General features: G+C 34.7%; 4 protein-coding genes across 7 annotated transcripts; 3 read left to right on the top strand and 1 right to left on the bottom strand.

The window, feature by feature from the left end:
* Positions 1 to 614: 614 nt before the first annotated feature.
* LOC108840965 (ABC transporter G family member 22) lies at positions 615 to 4,542 on the top strand. The gene is made up of 9 exons (XM_018613758.2): positions 615 to 730; positions 864 to 1,099; positions 1,193 to 1,348; positions 1,602 to 1,785; positions 1,860 to 2,168; positions 2,257 to 2,547; positions 3,592 to 3,876; positions 3,967 to 4,074; positions 4,162 to 4,542. The coding sequence occupies exons 1-9, from the start codon at positions 638 to 640 to the stop codon at positions 4,375 to 4,377; spliced, it is 1,878 nt and encodes a 625-aa protein (XP_018469260.2). The 5' UTR covers positions 615 to 637; the 3' UTR covers positions 4,378 to 4,542.
* A 348-nt stretch (positions 4,543 to 4,890) lies between these two features.
* On the bottom strand, positions 4,891 to 5,649 carry LOC108838879 (MADS-box transcription factor PHERES 2-like). Its single transcript, XM_018611750.1, has one exon. It carries the CDS (start codon positions 5,647 to 5,649, stop codon positions 4,891 to 4,893), a length of 759 nt encoding a protein of 252 aa, XP_018467252.1.
* A 3,879-nt stretch (positions 5,650 to 9,528) lies between these two features.
* On the top strand, positions 9,529 to 11,223 carry LOC108841482 (putative RING-H2 finger protein ATL71). The gene has a single exon (XM_018614237.2). The coding sequence runs from the start codon at positions 9,747 to 9,749 to the stop codon at positions 10,341 to 10,343; it is 597 nt and encodes a 198-aa protein (XP_018469739.2). The 5' UTR covers positions 9,529 to 9,746; the 3' UTR covers positions 10,344 to 11,223.
* A 126-nt stretch (positions 11,224 to 11,349) lies between these two features.
* On the top strand, positions 11,350 to 13,094 carry LOC108841635 (uncharacterized). 4 transcript variants are annotated; one of them, XR_008942576.1, is made up of 6 exons: positions 11,350 to 11,530; positions 11,605 to 11,706; positions 11,816 to 11,976; positions 12,107 to 12,228; positions 12,418 to 12,540; positions 12,733 to 13,094. XR_008942576.1 is itself a non-coding variant. In XM_018614389.2 (5 exons), exons 1-4 carry the CDS (start codon positions 11,443 to 11,445, stop codon positions 12,212 to 12,214), a joined length of 459 nt encoding a protein of 152 aa, XP_018469891.1. In that variant the 5' UTR covers positions 11,351 to 11,442; the 3' UTR covers positions 12,215 to 12,228; positions 12,738 to 13,094. The 4 variants fall into 4 exon arrangements, 3 of the variants coding, with proteins under 3 accessions (XP_018469891.1, XP_018469890.1, XP_018469888.1); XM_018614389.2 differs by lacking the exon at positions 12,418 to 12,540 and having other exon boundaries at positions 11,351 to 11,530; positions 12,738 to 13,094; XM_018614388.2 differs by lacking the exon at positions 12,418 to 12,540 and having other exon boundaries at positions 11,351 to 11,530.
* Positions 13,095 to 18,545: the final 5,451 nt, after the last annotated feature.

The following is an 18,545-nucleotide window of genomic DNA, read 5'->3' as shown; positions in this document are numbered from 1 at the left end:
ATAATGGAAAAAAGAGTTTACCAAGAGTTCATTGATGGGGATGCTCTAAGTTGTGTTTTAAATCCTTTCGAAGCTATTGATAAAATTAGAAAATGTATAGAAATTAGCATTGTTTCTGTGCAAAGAATAAAAAAATGATTCAATTTCTTTTGTAAAACAATGATGTTTTTAAAAAATTGTTGGAGGTTTTTTAAAAAAATAAACAGAAAAATAAATATTGTAGTATTCTAAAATAAAAACCAAAAGTGTTGACAAAAACAATAAGTGATTCGTAAACGTTACCTTTTTTGTCTGACATTCGTAAACGTTACCTAGTGAATGATTCTCAGCTTGCAGCTTTTTATACTCCTCAAAAACAAAAACAAAAACTTAACAGCCTATTGTGACAAGTAAAAAAAAAAAGAGAATACAGTGTGCATTTGTCAAAATTGTGGGTCAAAGTTCTAGTTTGACCATTTGAACGTCTAGTAACTACAAAATGTACCCCAAAGTCAAATCTTAAAGAAAGAAAGGTCAGTAACAAAGATTGACCAACCAACAGTTAACACATCGTAGTACACTATAAATATCACTTACCACTGTGCTTAGAACTCCATGCACTGAGTCTCTGACCTCTTTACCTTAGTGTTTCTTAACCATGAATCAACTGACTGTTTCAGCGGAAGACAATGAAGCAGGAAACAAGAAGCCTAAGTTTCAAGCAGAACCAACATTGCCCATCTTTCTCAAGGTAAAATAATCAATTTCAAACCAGACAAAAGAAGAAAAAAAACAATGGGGGTTGTCCCTTATGTAGTTATGTCTCTTTAATTTTTTTTCCGAAACACCTATACCGGTGGTTATTTGGTTTTCAATACATGCAGTTCAAGGAAGTTACATACAAAGTGGTGATAAAGGAATTGACATCATCGGCAGAGAAAGATATATTAAGTGGAATAAATGGGAGTGTGAGTCCTGGTGAAGTTCTTGCTCTCATGGGTCCATCGGGGAGTGGCAAAACAACTCTTCTTAGCTTACTCGGCGGTCGAATCTCTCAATCTGCCATCGGAGGCTCTATTACTTACAACAACAAGCCTTACTCTAAGTACTTGAAAAGCAAGTAAGTTTCTCTGGCCCCTAAACCCCCCTACAAACACTCTTGTAAGAATACATACAATGGAGACATAAAATGATTTTTCTGGTTTGGTGGCAGGATTGGATTTGTGACCCAAGACGATGTTCTGTTTCCTCATCTTACCGTGAAAGAAACGCTAACCTACGCTGCTCGTTTGCGTCTACCTAAGACTCTTACAAGAGAGCAGAAGGAGCAACGAGCTATAGGTGTTATCCAAGAACTAGGCTTAGAGAGGTATGTTTCGTCTCTTAGAGGTTCAAGAACATTACAAATGAATCTTTGGTCGTTTTTAAAACAATTTGCGGGGCCGGATCTGAGTCAAACCTAGTGAAACATTTACTCTGTTCCTTAAAATTTTAAGAGAAAATATATATGGTCATAGCCTCCAAATTATTAAAAGAAAAATTATTTATAGAAATTCTTAGTAATTGTATATAGTTTCCTAAAATCTCAAATCCGGCCTGACAACTTGGATCATTTGTTGCAGGTGCCAAGACACTATGATTGGTGGAGCATTCGTGCGAGGTGTATCAGGTGGAGAGAGGAAAAGAGTCTCTATTGGTAACGAGATCATCATCAATCCCTCTCTGTTACTTCTTGATGAACCAACTTCAGGTTTAGATTCCACCACTGCTCTAAGAACCATCCAGATGCTCCACGACATAGCCGAGGTTTTGTCTCTTTCTTTTGTTACATCTCTATTCTTTGATGGTTGTTTTGAATCTTGATGTGTGTTTTGTAACAGGCGGGGAAGACAGTGATCACAACGATACATCAGCCCTCGAGTAGACTCTTCCATAGATTCGACAAGCTGATACTATTGGGAAGAGGAAACCTTCTCTACTTTGGAAAATCATCAGAAGCTTTGGACTACTTCTCTTCCATTGGATGCTCCCCTCTCATCGCCATGAACCCTGCAGAGTTCTTGCTTGATCTCGCCAACGGTAACATCAGTGACATCTCTGTGCCTTCTGAGTTAGATGATAGAGTTCAAGTTGGGATTTCAAACAGAGAATCTCAAACTGGCAAGCCATCTCCTGCTGTTGTTCATGAGGTAATTAATAATCACAGAAAAAAAAAACAACTTAAAATTGTCTGAAACCAAATTTGAGTTTAAATATATGTTGGAACATTCTGAGCAGTATCTGGTGGAGGCATATGAGACTAGGGTTGCAGAACAGGAGAAGAAGAAACTGACTGATCCTGTGCCACTTGGAGAAGAAGAAGCTAAGGCTAAAGCTCTGCGTCTGAAGAGACAATGGGGAGCAAGCTGGTTGGAGCAATACTGCATACTGTTCTGTAGAGGACTCAAAGAGAGGCGACATGAATACTTCAGCTGGTTGCGTGTTACACAAGTTCTTGCCACAGCTGTGATTTTAGGTCTTCTCTGGTGGCAGTCTGATATTAGGACTCCAAGCGGACTACAAGATCAGGTACACTGTTGACAGTATAAGTTTCTGGCTTTAGGCCCATAAATTTTCTTGAGGCCAGAAGTCAATTTTTAGATGTTTCAATTTAAAGAATACTAGATTATGATCCGCGCTTTGGAAGCGCGGAATATTTTACGATGAAAATTTTCACTAATAACTTAACAAATATTTTGGTAATTTTTAAAGAGTGTATTTAAAATATTTTTGCATTTAAATCAGTGTTTCTAAATTCAACCCGATTGTGATTATACCGGTTAATCCGGAGATCTGACAATTCAATTTAGGTTTTTTGAAATATTCATATTAACAAAAATCACTAAAATCCGAGACTAACCGATTGAACTGATGGATGACCAATATGTAATCTAATTTGATTTAAATTGTAATAGTTTCATAATTTGTAATCTTATAATCCAAATTTCAGTTTATTATTTTGCAATTTATGAAATTATGATGTTTCTACAAAATTTTAAAGAGAAAATGATAGATATAAAATATTAAGATTAATTATTGTATTGTTTGGAAACATTGATAGTAGTATAAAAATATATTGTTTGGAAGCATTGATAGTAGTATAAAGAAATAAGTATATTGTTTGGAAACATGGATAGTAGTAGAAAAAAAGGAACATTAGTGATTTAATATAGGTTTAACTATAAAGTATAAAGGTGTATTTAATTTAAAAACTTACAAAATAAATGTTAGGTCCAACAGAATGTTTCTGTTTTAATAAGATAGATTTGGACTCTAGTCCGCTCTTTAATTTTTTATTTTAATTTCTTCGAAATTTTTAATTATATATTTAATTTTCTTTTGTAATCAAATTTATGTTTAATATTAATTTAATTTGAGAGAATAGTTTCTTAAATAAATAAAATACATAATATTTATCATTAGGTTATATTCATATTTTAATACAATAGATCCTCTGTTTGAATCCAAAACACAAAGTAAACAACATTCTTTCCCTAACACTAAGCTACCAAGACTTTGTTGTCGTTATCGGTTTAGATGTCCTAATATTACTCCTCTCTACCTTTATTGCAGGCCGGTTTGCTCTTCTTCATAGCGGTTTTCTGGGGGTTTTTCCCTGTTTTCACAGCTATCTTTACGTTTCCTCAAGAGCGGGCCATGCTCAATAAGGAGAGAGCAGCGGATATGTATAGATTAAGTGCATACTTCTTAGCTCGGACCACGAGTGATCTCCCTCTCGACTTCATTCTACCTTCTCTCTTCCTTCTCGTGGTCTACTTCATGACAGGTCTTCGTCTCAGCCCATATCCATTCTTTTTGAGCATGCTCACGGTTTTCCTTTGCATCATTGCAGCTCAGGTATGTTCAGATGGAACAAGAACACGTTTCTGTATGAGAAATTATAATAAAAAAAATGCTGATTTTTTGTTGTGTTTTTTTCTTTGCTAGGGACTTGGACTTGCTATTGGTGCAATTTTAATGGACTTAAAAAAGGCGACGACTTTGGCTTCAGTAACTGTCATGACATTTATGCTTGCTGGAGGGTTCTTTGTTAAGGTGATTCCTCTGTTTCTTGAATTTTCCTCTGTTTCTTGATTGGGCTATGTTTCTGAGTTTTTTTTCTTCTGTTTTTGTGTCCTGCAGAAAGTACCAGTTTTCATCTCGTGGATACGTTACCTATCCTTCAATTACCACACCTACAAGCTTCTTCTTAAAGTTCAGTATCAAGAATTTGCTCAATCCATCAACGGGATGAGAATAGACAATGGAGTTACTGAAGTGGTTGCACTCGTCGTCATGATTTTTGGTTATCGCCTCCTTGCTTATCTGTCTCTGAGGCAAATGAAGATTACAACATAAACCCATTTTGCTCAAGAAAAATATAACTAAGCACTAATATATGATTAAAAAAGGATAAGCATAAGGTTTTTTTTTTGCTAAAATGGATTAAGCATAAGTTTTGTTTGCATTCTACATTAGCGTTATAATTCCATAATATGTTTTCAAGTTTTCAAAAGCGTCATAAAATAAAAGGATGAAGAAACTACTCCGAATGAAACTTTTGATCCAAACGTACATATTACTGATGCATGCATGCCAATGATGATCTCAGGTTATATAAGAAGGCTTTGTTTAGATAAATTTGAAAACATGCTTATGATATGAGATGAGTTCTTCAAGTTGCGGAGAATATTAAAGAAACATTATTCTATTAATTAAGCTGATATGACAAACAAAGACACAACTAGAAATATGACAGATAACAAGACAAACTAGATATCATATGAGATGAGAAAGACACAACAACAATAAAGACACAACAACAGTTTTATTCCAAGACACATTAATTAACTTCTTCGACGGCTATTTCAATCAGGCGTCGCTTGCACCACCAGACTTGCTACTCTCACCTTTATAGGTCTCCAAGTCCTCTTCGTCATCAGATGGTTCCTTGTTCAGATCAAATCGATGAACCAGTGTGGGTAAATGAGTCCCATCATCGCCATGTTCTTGGACCTTTGGATCATCAAAGAACCACTTATCCAAAAAATAGATACAGCTACTTTCCGTCAGGCTAGAACAATACCCCTGCTCAAATGCAGCGTCCCAAACCCTCGGGGTCCCATCCCTCAGAAATGGCTCCTTGACACTTGTATAAGCATGTTCCGGATAACCTAACTTTTTATTCAAACCCATAATCCTCTTATTTGTATATGATTTCAAAATCTTAGCCTCGGTTTGGGAGAGATCATCAACCCTGCGCCCGTTATCCAGTTGGAACATGAGATGCTCCACCTCTAACTCAGCAACTCGCTCCCGACAATCGACTAGTTTCTTCTCCATCTTTTTCATATTGGTCTTGATGAATGACTCTTGAGTCTCTGCCTTAATGGTCCTCTCGAAGCTTGGTAATGAGTAAAACCGGTCCATGAGAGATTCAGCCACCTGCGGAGACGGCCACGCCACCAACTTATTATCATCACGGTTGAAAATAGTCAAACAAGCATCTGAGCCACACAAGATGGTTAGCTCTTTAACTTTATTTATCAACCCTTGCACCCTCCTCTTGTAAGCGGTCTTTCTTTCCCTTGGATTCGCGATCCGAGTAAGCTTCATCTTTTCTCTTGCCATTGACTCTAGTCTTTCTTGCACTTGTATATCAACTTATACACACACATATATATACTAGTGCCTACATATAAAGCCCAAACCTCAAGCATATAAAGCCCAAACCTCAAGCACTTGGCAAAACATAGTAAAATAATATTGTATGTGATATTTCACTTTTTTGAAGATTATGTGTATTCTAAAAAGGAATAAAATCTTAGCATAAATGCTACTTATTACTTTATAAAACAAAGCAAGATATATACATATATATGCAAATGTGATATCTCACATTTCTATTCACAAGTCAGCAAACTTTAGTCTCAGTCTTTTGTTGATATCCCTAAACATTATTTGAAGTGTGATCTTTATAAAATTTTGTTTACGTATCATCACCACATTCATTCTTACAAAAAAAAATCTCATATAGTTTTCTGAAAATATAATGACTTTCTTTTATCATGACACGTACAATCTTAATGATTAAGTTTTTGATTTTTTCTCTAAGATTCTTAAAATGATAATAACAATTGGATACATACTATATATATGTGGATCTTAAAACTCACATTAGGAATCTAGTAGTGTTTGTATTTGGAAATTAGGAAATAAATAAATTGTGGACATAAAATCTTTTGTACACAATGTAATCATGTTCAAGTTGACAAAATTGATTATGTACTGATAATGACAGTGTTTACAAGATCAATAAATATAAACAAGACTTAAACTATTTAAAGAACAAAAGGTAAAATAAGGTAGATGTATTTGAGAAAGAGTCTGAGGTAGAGCTGTATATGTGTGCATGTACGGGGGTGTGAATGTGCTTCTTCTCTCCAGTGCCGTGCGAACCCTTTTTGGGGCCTATGGCAAAAAAAAATTGCAAAACCTTAGACAATCTTTTTTTAAATGGTCTCTTTATGAAATTTTTAATTGATATGTTTATAAAAAAATACAACTGCTAAGACGACTGTTTATAACAAAATTCCAAAAACAAAATATTCCAAGCTAAAATGTAGAGAACAACATATATAACCAGTCAAACTCTATACATATTTTTGCAAATATTCCTAACACTTACAAATTAATTAATGCATTATACATATAAATCACTGCACACAAACTAATGTATTGTACATATAAGTGGGGCCCTAAAATTTGACTGAAAATTAAGGGCCTGAGGCTTGCGCCTTTTTCTCACAACAGTGAGCACGGCTCTGCTTCTCTCATCCTATTTTCTTTTTATCATTGTCTATGTCGTTTCACTTCTCTGATATTTTATCTTTTCCTTGTTCATTTGATCGCGGAGAACTCGGGATTTTTTACTTCATTCTGCGTGAATATCACAACTTATTGGAATATCTATCGGCAGAGCCCAAGCAAAAGAAGCATGGACTTCCGGCCGCCAAATAATATCAAAACAATCGGCTATAAGATTCTAAAAGTCTATCTTTAGTGTAGTGGTTAAATAGTCATTAATGTTGAACCTGAACCTGAGTTCGAATCCTCTCTCACCTACAACAGTTTTTCTGGCCATTGTTTTTCATTTTGGGATTCCAACCTTTAAAATTCTAAGCCCGGCTCTGTGTATCGATATGTATCAACAAAGCATATACAGTTCTCAGTCTATATTTGACGTCTTTCTACGTCAAGGTTTAAATCAAACTTACCATCGGTCTCCACGTGTACAAATTATCCGGGCTGAATCATGATTTGGGCCCAACACTGTATATATATATACCTTGTTCGGAAATTTACTAGGCATTTATCGTACGCTTGGGTGTACCTAGCGCCGAATGAGAAAATCGGAGATTAAACAGGGAATTAATCGGCAATTTATTTTAAGAAATATATAATACATTTGTTAAGAAATGCATCAAGGATAACATATCATAGTGGTTGTGACTATCCATTACCAGCACAACACCTGGGTTCGGGTAGCAGAAAATGTATTTATACCTATTTTAAAATGTTTAAGTTAAATGAATGGTAGTTTTGTCATTTCTAGGTTGTCTTCATCTTTAAAATATTAGATTTCCTGTAATTTCAAGCATGATAACTCTTTGATTTTGACGGATTTAAGATCAATTTTCTTCGTTTCTTTTGCTGTTTTCATGCAATTTTCATAAATCCTATGCATATTAATTGATTCATAGGCCGAAACGGGAAATAACTGAGGATTCTTTTAGATCCGATTTTTTCAGTAAATTATTTTAATTCGTCACGCTTGATGGCCGTATAACGATTTTCCGACAATTTCCCGGTTCTCGGTGACGCGTTTTTGAATACGGATTGTATACATTAAACCTTAAAACAATATAACAGAAAATACGATAAAATTTCCACATCAAATTAATATAAAAATTAACCAATTTAATATGACATGTATATTTTAATCAAAATCAAGTGTAAGTTCAAAAATTATTTTAAAGAATACAAAAGTAAACTTGTTTTAACTAAAATTCAAAAAAAATTGAAAAAACAATTTTCAAATCTAATAAAAAATTAAACATTCAAAAACGTTATTAAATCCATAAATCAGCATAAATATGTTATTATCAAGTTTTCAATTGTTAAATTTATTTAAATTAAAATGTGATACAATACACTAAAATCGGTCTATTAGGAAACATCATAAGTTATTAAAAAAAACTAAATAATTTTTTTTTATAATTTTAAATGATTGATAAATCAAAATTTTAAATATTAATAAATAATTTTCTTAAAGTTATTTATGTACATTGAGCAAGAAAACCACCTAGTGGATTTTAACTATAACCACTACTAAAATTGCCAGTTTTCTGCCACCATCAGTGCATCAAAAGCAGACAACAAGACCATTAAATACGTCATTTCATTCAAGTATTCAACATGCCATGGCTCAGTGTTTGTTCAAGAATCCTACATTCGTACACTAAGATGGAGTACTAAAACCACGACTCCAGGCTCCAGCTTGATTCGAGGGATCCTCTACACTTAGAGAAATTATTTCTGCCAGATAACAAGAAAAAGTCAAGTCGTCTCAATCATTACAAGCAATATTAGTAATATATCTTATAGAATCAAGCGACCATGATTAACTCCAGTCTCTGGAGTTTTTAATTTCAGTTAAGAGATGATTCTTAATTTTTCTTAAATTTTAACTGAAAAAGCTAAGAACCGTCTCTTAAATAAGAGATATAAGAGCCGTCTCTTAAATAAAAGAAATAAGAGCCGTCTCTTAGTCGAAAAATGTTTAAAAAAAATTTAAAAAACCAAATCATGAGTTAAAATTCCTGGTTAAGAGACCGGGGTTAAAATACATGAGAGACAGCTATGACTAAGCCATGCAAAGTCGCAAGTTGTAGAAAAAAAAAGAAAAACGAAGGCGATTTGTTCAAAAAAAAAACTAAGGCGATTTGAATATATTATCTTTCATAAACAAAAATATATTATTTAAAACTTTGAATGTTACAATCCGAAATTCACTGCACCACAGTTAACACAAAAATTTCTTTTAATGTTTTTATTACAGTTAAAACCGCAGCACAGTTGAACCGCTTGTTCTGCACCGTTCAATCCGCAGTCACTATTCGAAACCTAAAACAAGAAAACAAATTATGGTCTGTTTAGAATATCTTCAACCAGATTTCATATTTTATTTCAAAATGGAGTAGGATTAGAGTAAAACTCAACTTCATTATAAAGTTATTTCACCTTTTTGGAAAAATAAAGTTTTATATTGCAGATGTTCTATGACTTGAATTTGCATCTAGGCCAATTTGATTAATATATTGGTTTTGCTTCATATAATTAACATATATAAACTTTTTTGAACTTTTATGCAAACCTACTTGTAAATAAAAAGAGAAAATCATCACTTAAGCAACTCTGGCATCAAACGTATTTCAAATGATTGATGAGTTAACGTCTAACAAGTATTTGTATATATATGTGAAAGTTATTAAACGCCACTAGTATTTGTTATCATATGTAAAGCCACCCTACCCAAGAAAAACCTATATGACATAGCCTATTTCTAAACGTTGACTCCCGCAACATCATCATCGTGATGACCAAAAACAAACATTCCCCAAAACATTCAAAAACTCGCAAAATATTATTACAATCCAGTGACCGCAATGAATACCACGGGGGTGCAGCCTAACTCCGACCTGTTGATACCAGCCAGCGATAGGATCGGTGGCTTCGCTTATGGGCTAGGTGTCTCCATTGGTATAATTCTCCTCATCACCACAATCACCCTCGCGTCTTATTGTTGCACTAGAACCCATATCTCCGCATCTCCCACGACCACTCCGAGGTCAAGACGCAGGCAAAGACAGGTCAATGTAACTTCGCTACCTGGCGAAGAAAGGTTTCACGTCAACGGCGATGATGATCGAAACGACACCGTGGTGGTCGAAATCTTGGGACTAAACGATGAAGAGATCAAGAGTTTCCCAAACATTCCTTACGAAGAGGCTCGCGTGAGTTATAGCTTGCAAAGGGATTCTACTGCGACGTCGTGTTGTTCAATATGTCTTGCGGATTACAAGAAGACAGATATGATCAGGGTTTTGCCGGATTGTAACCATTTGTTTCACGTCAAGTGCGTTGACCCTTGGCTCAAACTTCATCCTACGTGTCCTGTGTGTCGTACGTCTCCCTTGCCGTCTCCGGCGATGACACCTGTCGCCGACGTTGTTTCCTTTTCCCGTCGGGCGATGGATATTTGACATTCCTCCTCTTTAATTTCTTTTATTTTCTTTATATATTTTGATTTTTTGTTGACATTTATTAGAGTATATTATCTTGAAGCTGTAAATTTCACAGGTGTTATTTGGTTCCTTTCACAAAACAAAAATCTAGTTTTCTGAGCTTCTAGCTCTAGTTTTGGTGATAAAAGGCTCACAGCTGTGAGTTCTGCCATCTGAGTTCGAATCCCGGCTACTGAAAAATTAACATTTCGGCATCACCAGAAATAGAGGATCGACACGTGACAATATGGAACTAGTCTGGACCATTTCTAGTGAGACCATGATACATCTGTATAATTAAAAAAAAACAAAAATTTAGTTTTCTTGAAACAATTTGTAATGTTAATCTGTTTGAGACTATAATATTGCGAAACTGTGGAAAATATACATATACCATTTTAGTTACAAAAAAAAAACATTTAACATATAAAGAAGAAGAAAATGAAAGATACATAAAAAGAATTTATAATCCATTTTTTTCTTAAAAATGTAATTTTGACACATCCACGTAGATTAATAATGTGATAAAATATATTAATGTATTTATTTAATGTATAATTATTTAAATAAAGATGATTTAAACAAAAGTTTATTTGTTGTTTGAAAAAATAATAGACAACATATAAAAAATTATATTAGAAACATGGAATGATATTTTATTTTATTTTTAAAAAATAACACTTTTTATGTAACAGAAGAGCTATTATACAGTCGAAGTCAGTATTGTAATAACACTTTCGGGCAAATCTTACTAATGTTTTTTTCGGTGGCAAATCAGTATTGTAATAAAACACTATTCTTTTCCCCGAAAAAAAATAATAAATAAAAATCATTAACTACCAAATAGTTCGTTATGGAGGCTAATCGGCTGAGATCGTCCATACCAAATAACTTTACCAACGAAATTTAGCCGTCCGTTTTTACTATTCAGAAACAATTGACCTAGCTGAAATAACGGTCCAGATCATCTCGCTTAAATACCTGGAGGAGAATATATAAGAATAAAAGAAACGGCGCTCTACTCTGTATTTGATCACCACCTGAAACCCTTTAACAGCTTCCGAGAATTCCACCAACCATGTCCAGAGTCGCGGTTCTTCCTCTCGCTGTTTATCTTCTCCTCTTCGTTTCAACCACTGTTCGAGCCACCGATGTCCAATATTGTGGTAACGTTTTTGACCCTCTTGTTTCTTCCTTTCTCGACTGGTGCTCTGAGGTTGTCATGTATGTTTTATTGTAGAGGAGAATGCAGAGTATGAAGTGAAAGTGAAAGAGGTTTACATATCGCCCAATCCTATAGCTCGAGGCGAGACAGCTACCTTTACCATCTCTGCCAACACAGGTTTGCTTGCTTCACTTCACTTTTCTTTAACTGTTTCAACACTTGTATCTTTGCTTTTGCATCTTATTAGTTTCTCAATGATTATTTGTGTGTGTTTCTTCTTATAAAGGCCGTGGGATCTCGGGTGGGAAGCTGGTGATTGAAGTTTCGTACTTTGGATGGCACGTTCACTCTGAGACGCATGACCTCTGCAGTGAGACTACTTGCCCTGTAGAAACCGGAGATTTCTTGGTTTCACACTCTCAAGTTCTTTCTGCCTATGCTCCTTCTGTAAGTTTTTGTAGGATTTTTGAGCAATAAATAAGAGACATAAATAACATGACTAGTTTGAATGTGTCTGAATCTGAACGTTGCACACTCTCAAGTTCTTCCTGCCTCTACTATTTTATCTATCTTCCAGGGTTCGTACTCGCTGCAAATGAAGATGATTGATTTGCAGAATAAGGAGTTAACGTGCATTAGATTCTACATCGACATTGGATCCGCATCATCTGTGGCCGACATGTAGAGCAAATTCACCTGGTGAATACTGTCAATCACTTTATTTACCACTGTATAAATAGTTTCTTAGATTTGTTTTTTAATCTTTTCTAGCTTATATATATCACTTATTTTAAGACCTGGCTTTTGATGTTTTTCTTTTATCATGGATATATAATATATATATATACAGTTAGGTGCTTTTTGCTGATTTAAACAACATATCACCAGGTCTCATGACATCAGTCAAGTGGTTGAACGGTATAATTGACCATTTTTAACCATCATGTAATGTGAAAAGTAATCAGCGCAAGTATATATAAGATTGATTGCTGATCATCATGATAAGTAATGGTAAGATGTGGACGAGATGCAAAAATGGGCTTGTGAAATGTCCTCTTTGTAGTTGATGTATAACTAACTATTCGCATTTGAGAACTCAACTATTTCAAACGAGACACCAAACCTCTGTTTCTCTCTTATCTTTCCAACCAAACTTCTCACGACCACACACCTATCCTTTTGACATGTTTCTGTCTTTTGTAGTATAGTGAAGACGTTTGGGGATGTTAAAAATCGTAATCAGGCGTAGTAGACTGATACGAGAGGGATGTCAACGTCGTTGTCATTGTCATCCTCACAAGCCACCACAACATACATCCAAGTGACGTCTATAAGCAGGCAATTCAACCTTAGCCCCTTCTCTTGCAAGATCCACCAGTCTCCTCTGCATCATCCCTTTATGCATTGGGAACATACTGTTGTACAGTAAAGAGCTTCCGACTGATGTGCTGTACGCGGTAGGATGTGATAGAACCCATGGCCCATTGGGCTCATTTCATTATGGTCCAGTTACTTTTCTGTCTCTTGTGTTTGTGTCCTCAAATAGTGAAAACTCTCTTTTACTTTTCTTTGTCAGTAACAACAACTGACTCATGATCTTTTACTTTTCTTTTGGTCCTTATAATTATTACTTTTCACAATATACTAAGTTTGGTTTATAATAACTTAAGTACACCAAAACAAAACAAAATAAAATAGGATAAATATTACATAAAATTAAAATAAAATTCACACAACAAAAAAATACATTTAATAAATTTCACACAAAATAGAAATACAATAAACAAATTTAGCACAAATTAAGAAAAATTACATAAACACTCCAATATTGCATATCTTACAAGTGGTATCAAAATACCAAAACTCTAAAATTTGTATGTATGTGTGCTGTTTTTTATTATATATGTGATTTAGATTATTTGTATTATATAATATTGTAATATTGTATGTTGTATAATATATTTTATACTTATTTGTGAATTTTTATAATTATTAATATTTTTTAATGTTAAAATTTATAATGCAAATGTCAAAAAATGATTTTTTGAAATTTATGGTTGGAATAATCAACCTTCGAATCTTTATTTTGAAGTTTGCTCCTTTTAAAATAAGATTTTCGGTTGGAGATGCTCTTGGCTAACGACGACTATGGAATCACATGCGACTGATACACAAATGTATCATGTACCGCCTCCTCCAGAACAAAATTTTACAAAATTGTTTGTGGCAAGAGTAGAAACTTTTTATGTTCAAAAAAAAAAACGAGTAGAAACTTTTCTTTCTTACACAAAGTACATTCAGTATTTTATTATGATTAACCAAAACACGTGACACTAAAACTAAAATGAATTTGGCGGTTTCAAATTTTTCCACAGTAAAGGAGAATCCGGAAATGTTCTGACAAGTCACTAGTTCTATCTTGAACATAGATCATTACATCCCCTGAAGCCTCGTTACCGTTTAAACTTTTCTACTTTTATAAAGCTTACAAACATGCACTATTAGGTCGTGTGGACTATATATCCTCAGCTCAACCACGAATTCAACCTTGAGCAGCCAGCAGGGGAATCTTCATATTGACACCACCTTTTTCTTAAAAACTCTTCTCAGCATATATAATTTGTTATATCTAATATTTTCTTTTTCCTTAGAGAATTTAAGTTTGTATATGTTTGATGTGCAAAATAGCATACACAACACGGACAAAATGTATCCACGATATACCATTCATAAATTAAATTTATAATTTTACATAATACTAACTGTGGGAAAATATGAAAACAAGAAAGGAGTAATCATGTAGTGTTATAAACTAAAGAGAATGTGGAGAGTGATTTGTGAGAAAGTTGTGTGTATTTCTCATTAGCCAACATCACAATATATAGTGGTTTGATACAAGGGTTTACAAATGCTTTACAAGGAATAAAATCTACACATTGATTACATTGACTACATTGATGTCATAGAGAAGACTTGGTCATGGTGATAACTCCAAGGTTGACTGAGTCTTCTGATCTCGGTCCGGTTTGTAGATGAACCGATGTAGACCGGATGTAAACCTCCTTGCACTTCCTCTTGTATATGTTGGACTTGTATAGTACTTGGTTAAGTACTTGGTTATGGTCCATCCACACAATAGATTTCATAACACTCCCCCTTCAATGCCATAACCATATGAGTTCATAATATGCTTAATGTTGCCTCATTAAAACCTTACTAGGAAAACCCATTGGGATAAAACCATAGTTAAGGAAAAAGAGTACAACACATACTACTCCCCCTGATTTAAACATCACTTGCTGAATAGATGTTCATGGATTCTTTACTTGAACAATCTTGTATTGTTCGGACATATCATGTCTCTTAGAATCCTGATGGTACTTTAGAAAATGTACCACTTTGATATCGACCACTTTAGTACTTTAGATAAAATGTACTATTTTATACTCTGGTCGTTTTGATTATGGTCATTGACCAAATCACTCTTATATGCCTTTCCATAATATTGGCTGGCTAGTACTTTAGATCCTTTGTATAATATGGATCATCATTATATCAAGTATGAGCTACTTAGCTCTCTAGGACTTATGGATATGCCTTAGCTTTATGAGTATAATATTATTTGCCATAAACAACTTTAAACAAAGGTCATGTCAGTTAGATCATGATCCTTATTTACATATGTCCATAGATGATCTATGATTGATCTGAGACATTGTCAATCTTAGTGTGCCGGCAATTCGTACACTTATATATATATGGACGATTGGACTGATCTAGGCCGGACACGGTCATGACATAGAATTGATCTAATTGATCCTCAAATTTATGTCTAATGACATCCATGATCTATAGCTTTATCATGGACCAAATCTTATAATATGGTCGGACCCGTTGGGTCGCATATGGACGCATAATGCGGTCCTACACCTTTTGTTCAAAGATGAACTTTGATCTTATAACTTATCTTTATGATAGCTTATTCATTCATACCACAGCTTGGTTGGTTCATGCTGAGAATTTTGACCAACTATAAGTATTACCAAAATTTGGCTAATTTGTGGTGATGGTCTATAACCTTTCTAAGGTTTCATGAATAACCATTTAACCTATCTTAGGCTGGTTAGTATAACACAAGGAATTCAAAATTCCTCTATAGACTGATTTGAACTGTTCTTATAGAACTCTTCATTTGCTTATATGTAGCAATTTAATTTAATCCCGGGACAGCTCTGTTCATGCGAACTTCTTTTCTCATCTTATGATTCTGAGCTTAATACATTTTGGTAAACCTTTTAGGTACCAATAATATTATTATCATCCAGTGAGTCATATATAACATACTACATCTTTTGAATTTCTTCCAGACATTATATGTAGTGACATATGTAGTATTATCCACCACTTTGGATTATATAGACCTCCCTTGGTCTGTCTCACGATTTACCCTTCTTTCAGGATTTATTTATTCACTGGGCATCATATGGCGTTTACATATTCATGGCCAATTCAATACGCCTTTATCTGTCACTTTTAGAAACCCCACGTTTCTTTCTTTTATTCATTATTTATGAGTACTCTTGCGTGGGTTCATGATCCTCGATTCATTATTCATGTGCTACATGTTTGCGCTTTTCTTATGAATGTATGTGTCGACACATTTATATATATATGGTTTCCTTCCAGACATCAAATAATTCATTGAGATCTCATCATTATCAATGCCTTCAGTACCATGAGGCCCGGCGTCCCGAACCCCAAGTGTTGATACTGACGGCATAGCCATTTCGGCCTTGTCTGGAAAATCTATTACCTCGGTTTCTTTTTGCACCTTTCTTTAATTTCCGAGGTTCCTTTTGGAACATATATTCGGTCTTATATCAGACTCTGTAGCAACTTGTTTGCGTCTTTAAGACATCAAAACCGTGTGGTGCTAAGCTGGGATAAGATGGTCATTCTTTCTCGGGTCAATGTGTCTGGCATTTTATTTTGCTATCATTGTAGCATATGGACGTCTATAAATATTTTCTAGTCCGAGGATCTTTGCCAAGACAATGATGGTTGATACCATTCTTTACCAGCTTACTACTTCTCCTTTCAAATGTTGGATATTGGGATTCATAAACTCTATGTAATCCTTGTTCCTTGGCCTATGATTAAATCACCCATTTTGGCTCAAGGTTTCTTTTAAATTTATGGAGAAAGTATATTCATAATATATATCCAACATATATTCCCAATCCTCCTTATGAGATTCTAAGATCATATCCTCCTTATGAGATTCTAAGATCATATGATCTTTAGATGGCACATATGTTTGTGGTGGATTCATTCATAATATCTTAATTCATAATATCTTAATATGATATATGTCTGGACTCATGACCCGTATTAGTCTGAGGTGGGAATATTTATTATCACTTATATGGCCTGATATAATATCAATGGCCTGATGCAAGTTAATCTTTTATAACTCATGATGTCCCCAAGCATATGGACTTTTAGATTTTGAACCTTATAGGTAATGGTCATAATATCATAAATTCAACCAATATGAAATATGGTTGTGGACCATGTTTCACGGATTTTAGTATGGTCATGTATCATGGGATTTGTCCTCACTCCCCCTCATGAACATACTCTAATTCGTGGTGCTTGGGACAATAAATTCCCTTGTGCATAGATATATATTGCACAAACGTGAGATCTTATGGGATAGCTTTTGTGCCCTTAAATCTTTGCATCATAATTCAGATTGCTAAGTATGGTAATGCCATCTAAGTGATAAGTTTCGTGGGTCAATCAAACATGATTATGATTGCCCTGGCTATTTGCCATTATCATATTGATCTCTAGATCAATAGAGAATGTAGTCTCGACCACTTAGGCTATTTTAATTTAGGTACTTTTATTCTTTTTTTGCCCATTGTTGGAAACCATATTTTCTTCTTAATTCAATGGGTCTTACAGGGTGAATATAATGCCTTTTAGGCAAAGCCTTGGTCGGACTTCTTTTCCTTTCTTTCAAGGAATGTCCAAATGAGTTCAAGAGTATTTTATGCATCATAATAGAGCCTGGATGGCCAAACATGTTGTGCCATATGTTATAGGCTTCTCTGAACTCTTTGGAAAGTGATTTGGGGTACTTAACCCACAATCATATTTATCTTGGCTTAATGAAGTCTTATAGATATACTAGGTATAGTCTCTAGGACTTTCCTTTGGCCATGGCCATTTTCATAAATCATAAGGAATCTTTTCTTTCCTTTGCCCATAGTTTCAATATATATAGACCATTCATATGAATGTCTTTGAAACTTTGATAAATTCCACTTTGATTTATGGGGAATGTAATGCATCAGAGATTTTCAGATGTGTGCCTTTAGGCATCATGAGGTTGGACTAGCCATGACCTTGAATAAAATATCTTTTGTCTCTTAATGTAATGTGGCTTGGTCCATTATAGAGAACAAAGACAAAGTAAAATGATGTCAAAATCTAATTGGCCTCTTTAAGGCAATATGAAGTCTCGTATTCAAGCTGATCATCATTCTTATGGTCGAAATTATTCGCACCATCTAGATGGACCCAATGGGCCATAGGGTTCTATCCCTTTATGCTCTCCTGGTAGAGTTCAAAAGGGTGTTTGGGAGTTTTACATCGGTTGGCCCAATGATTATTCATCCCACACTGATGGCAAGCAGATTTGGTCGAGGCCTGGGTTTTTAAAATCGGACTTATTCCCACGGACTTATACTCACGGCTAGGTTGATAACCTTGGCCTCGGCCTCGACTAATGTTGTAGGTGATATCCACGCACACCCTTGTCATCTTTCCATGGCCTTTCGCATGGCCATGGTTTGACTCTTTCATATGGCTCTGTGGCCGTATGTGCCTTAGGCAATGCCTTAAAATCCAGGAAACCTCATCTCACTATTCCTCATGAGTAACTCATTATTTTGCTTAGCAAGCAACAAACAAGAGATTAAATTTGCATATGTGGAGGAACCCTTTTC

Source organism: Raphanus sativus, chromosome 2 (assembly GCF_000801105.2).
Source record: "Raphanus sativus cultivar WK10039 chromosome 2, ASM80110v3, whole genome shotgun sequence".
NCBI lineage: Eukaryota > Viridiplantae > Streptophyta > Magnoliopsida > Brassicales > Brassicaceae > Raphanus > Raphanus sativus.
The sequence above is the reverse complement of the archived record's forward strand: the minus strand, read 5'-3'. Positions and strand labels throughout refer to the sequence as shown.

Coding starts and splice junctions, on each gene's coding strand:
- LOC108840965 (XM_018613758.2), top strand. CDS start 638: ATGAATCAACTGACTGTTTCAGCGGAAGACAATGAAGCAGGAAACAAG. Junction 1,349..1,601: donor CAAGAACTAGGCTTAGAGAG/GTATGTTTCGTC, acceptor CATTTGTTGCAG/GTGCCAAGACACTATGATTG. Junction 1,786..1,859: donor TGCTCCACGACATAGCCGAG/GTTTTGTCTCTT, acceptor GTTTTGTAACAG/GCGGGGAAGACAGTGATCAC.
- LOC108838879 (XM_018611750.1), bottom strand. CDS start 5,649: ATGGCAAGAGAAAAGATGAAGCTTACTCGGATCGCGAATCCAAGGGAA.
- LOC108841482 (XM_018614237.2), top strand. CDS start 9,747: ATGAATACCACGGGGGTGCAGCCTAACTCCGACCTGTTGATACCAGCC.
- LOC108841635 (XM_018614389.2), top strand. CDS start 11,443: ATGTCCAGAGTCGCGGTTCTTCCTCTCGCTGTTTATCTTCTCCTCTTC. Junction 11,707..11,815: donor TACCATCTCTGCCAACACAG/GTTTGCTTGCTT, acceptor CTTCTTATAAAG/GCCGTGGGATCTCGGGTGGG. Junction 11,977..12,106: donor TTTCTGCCTATGCTCCTTCT/GTAAGTTTTTGT, acceptor TCTATCTTCCAG/GGTTCGTACTCGCTGCAAAT.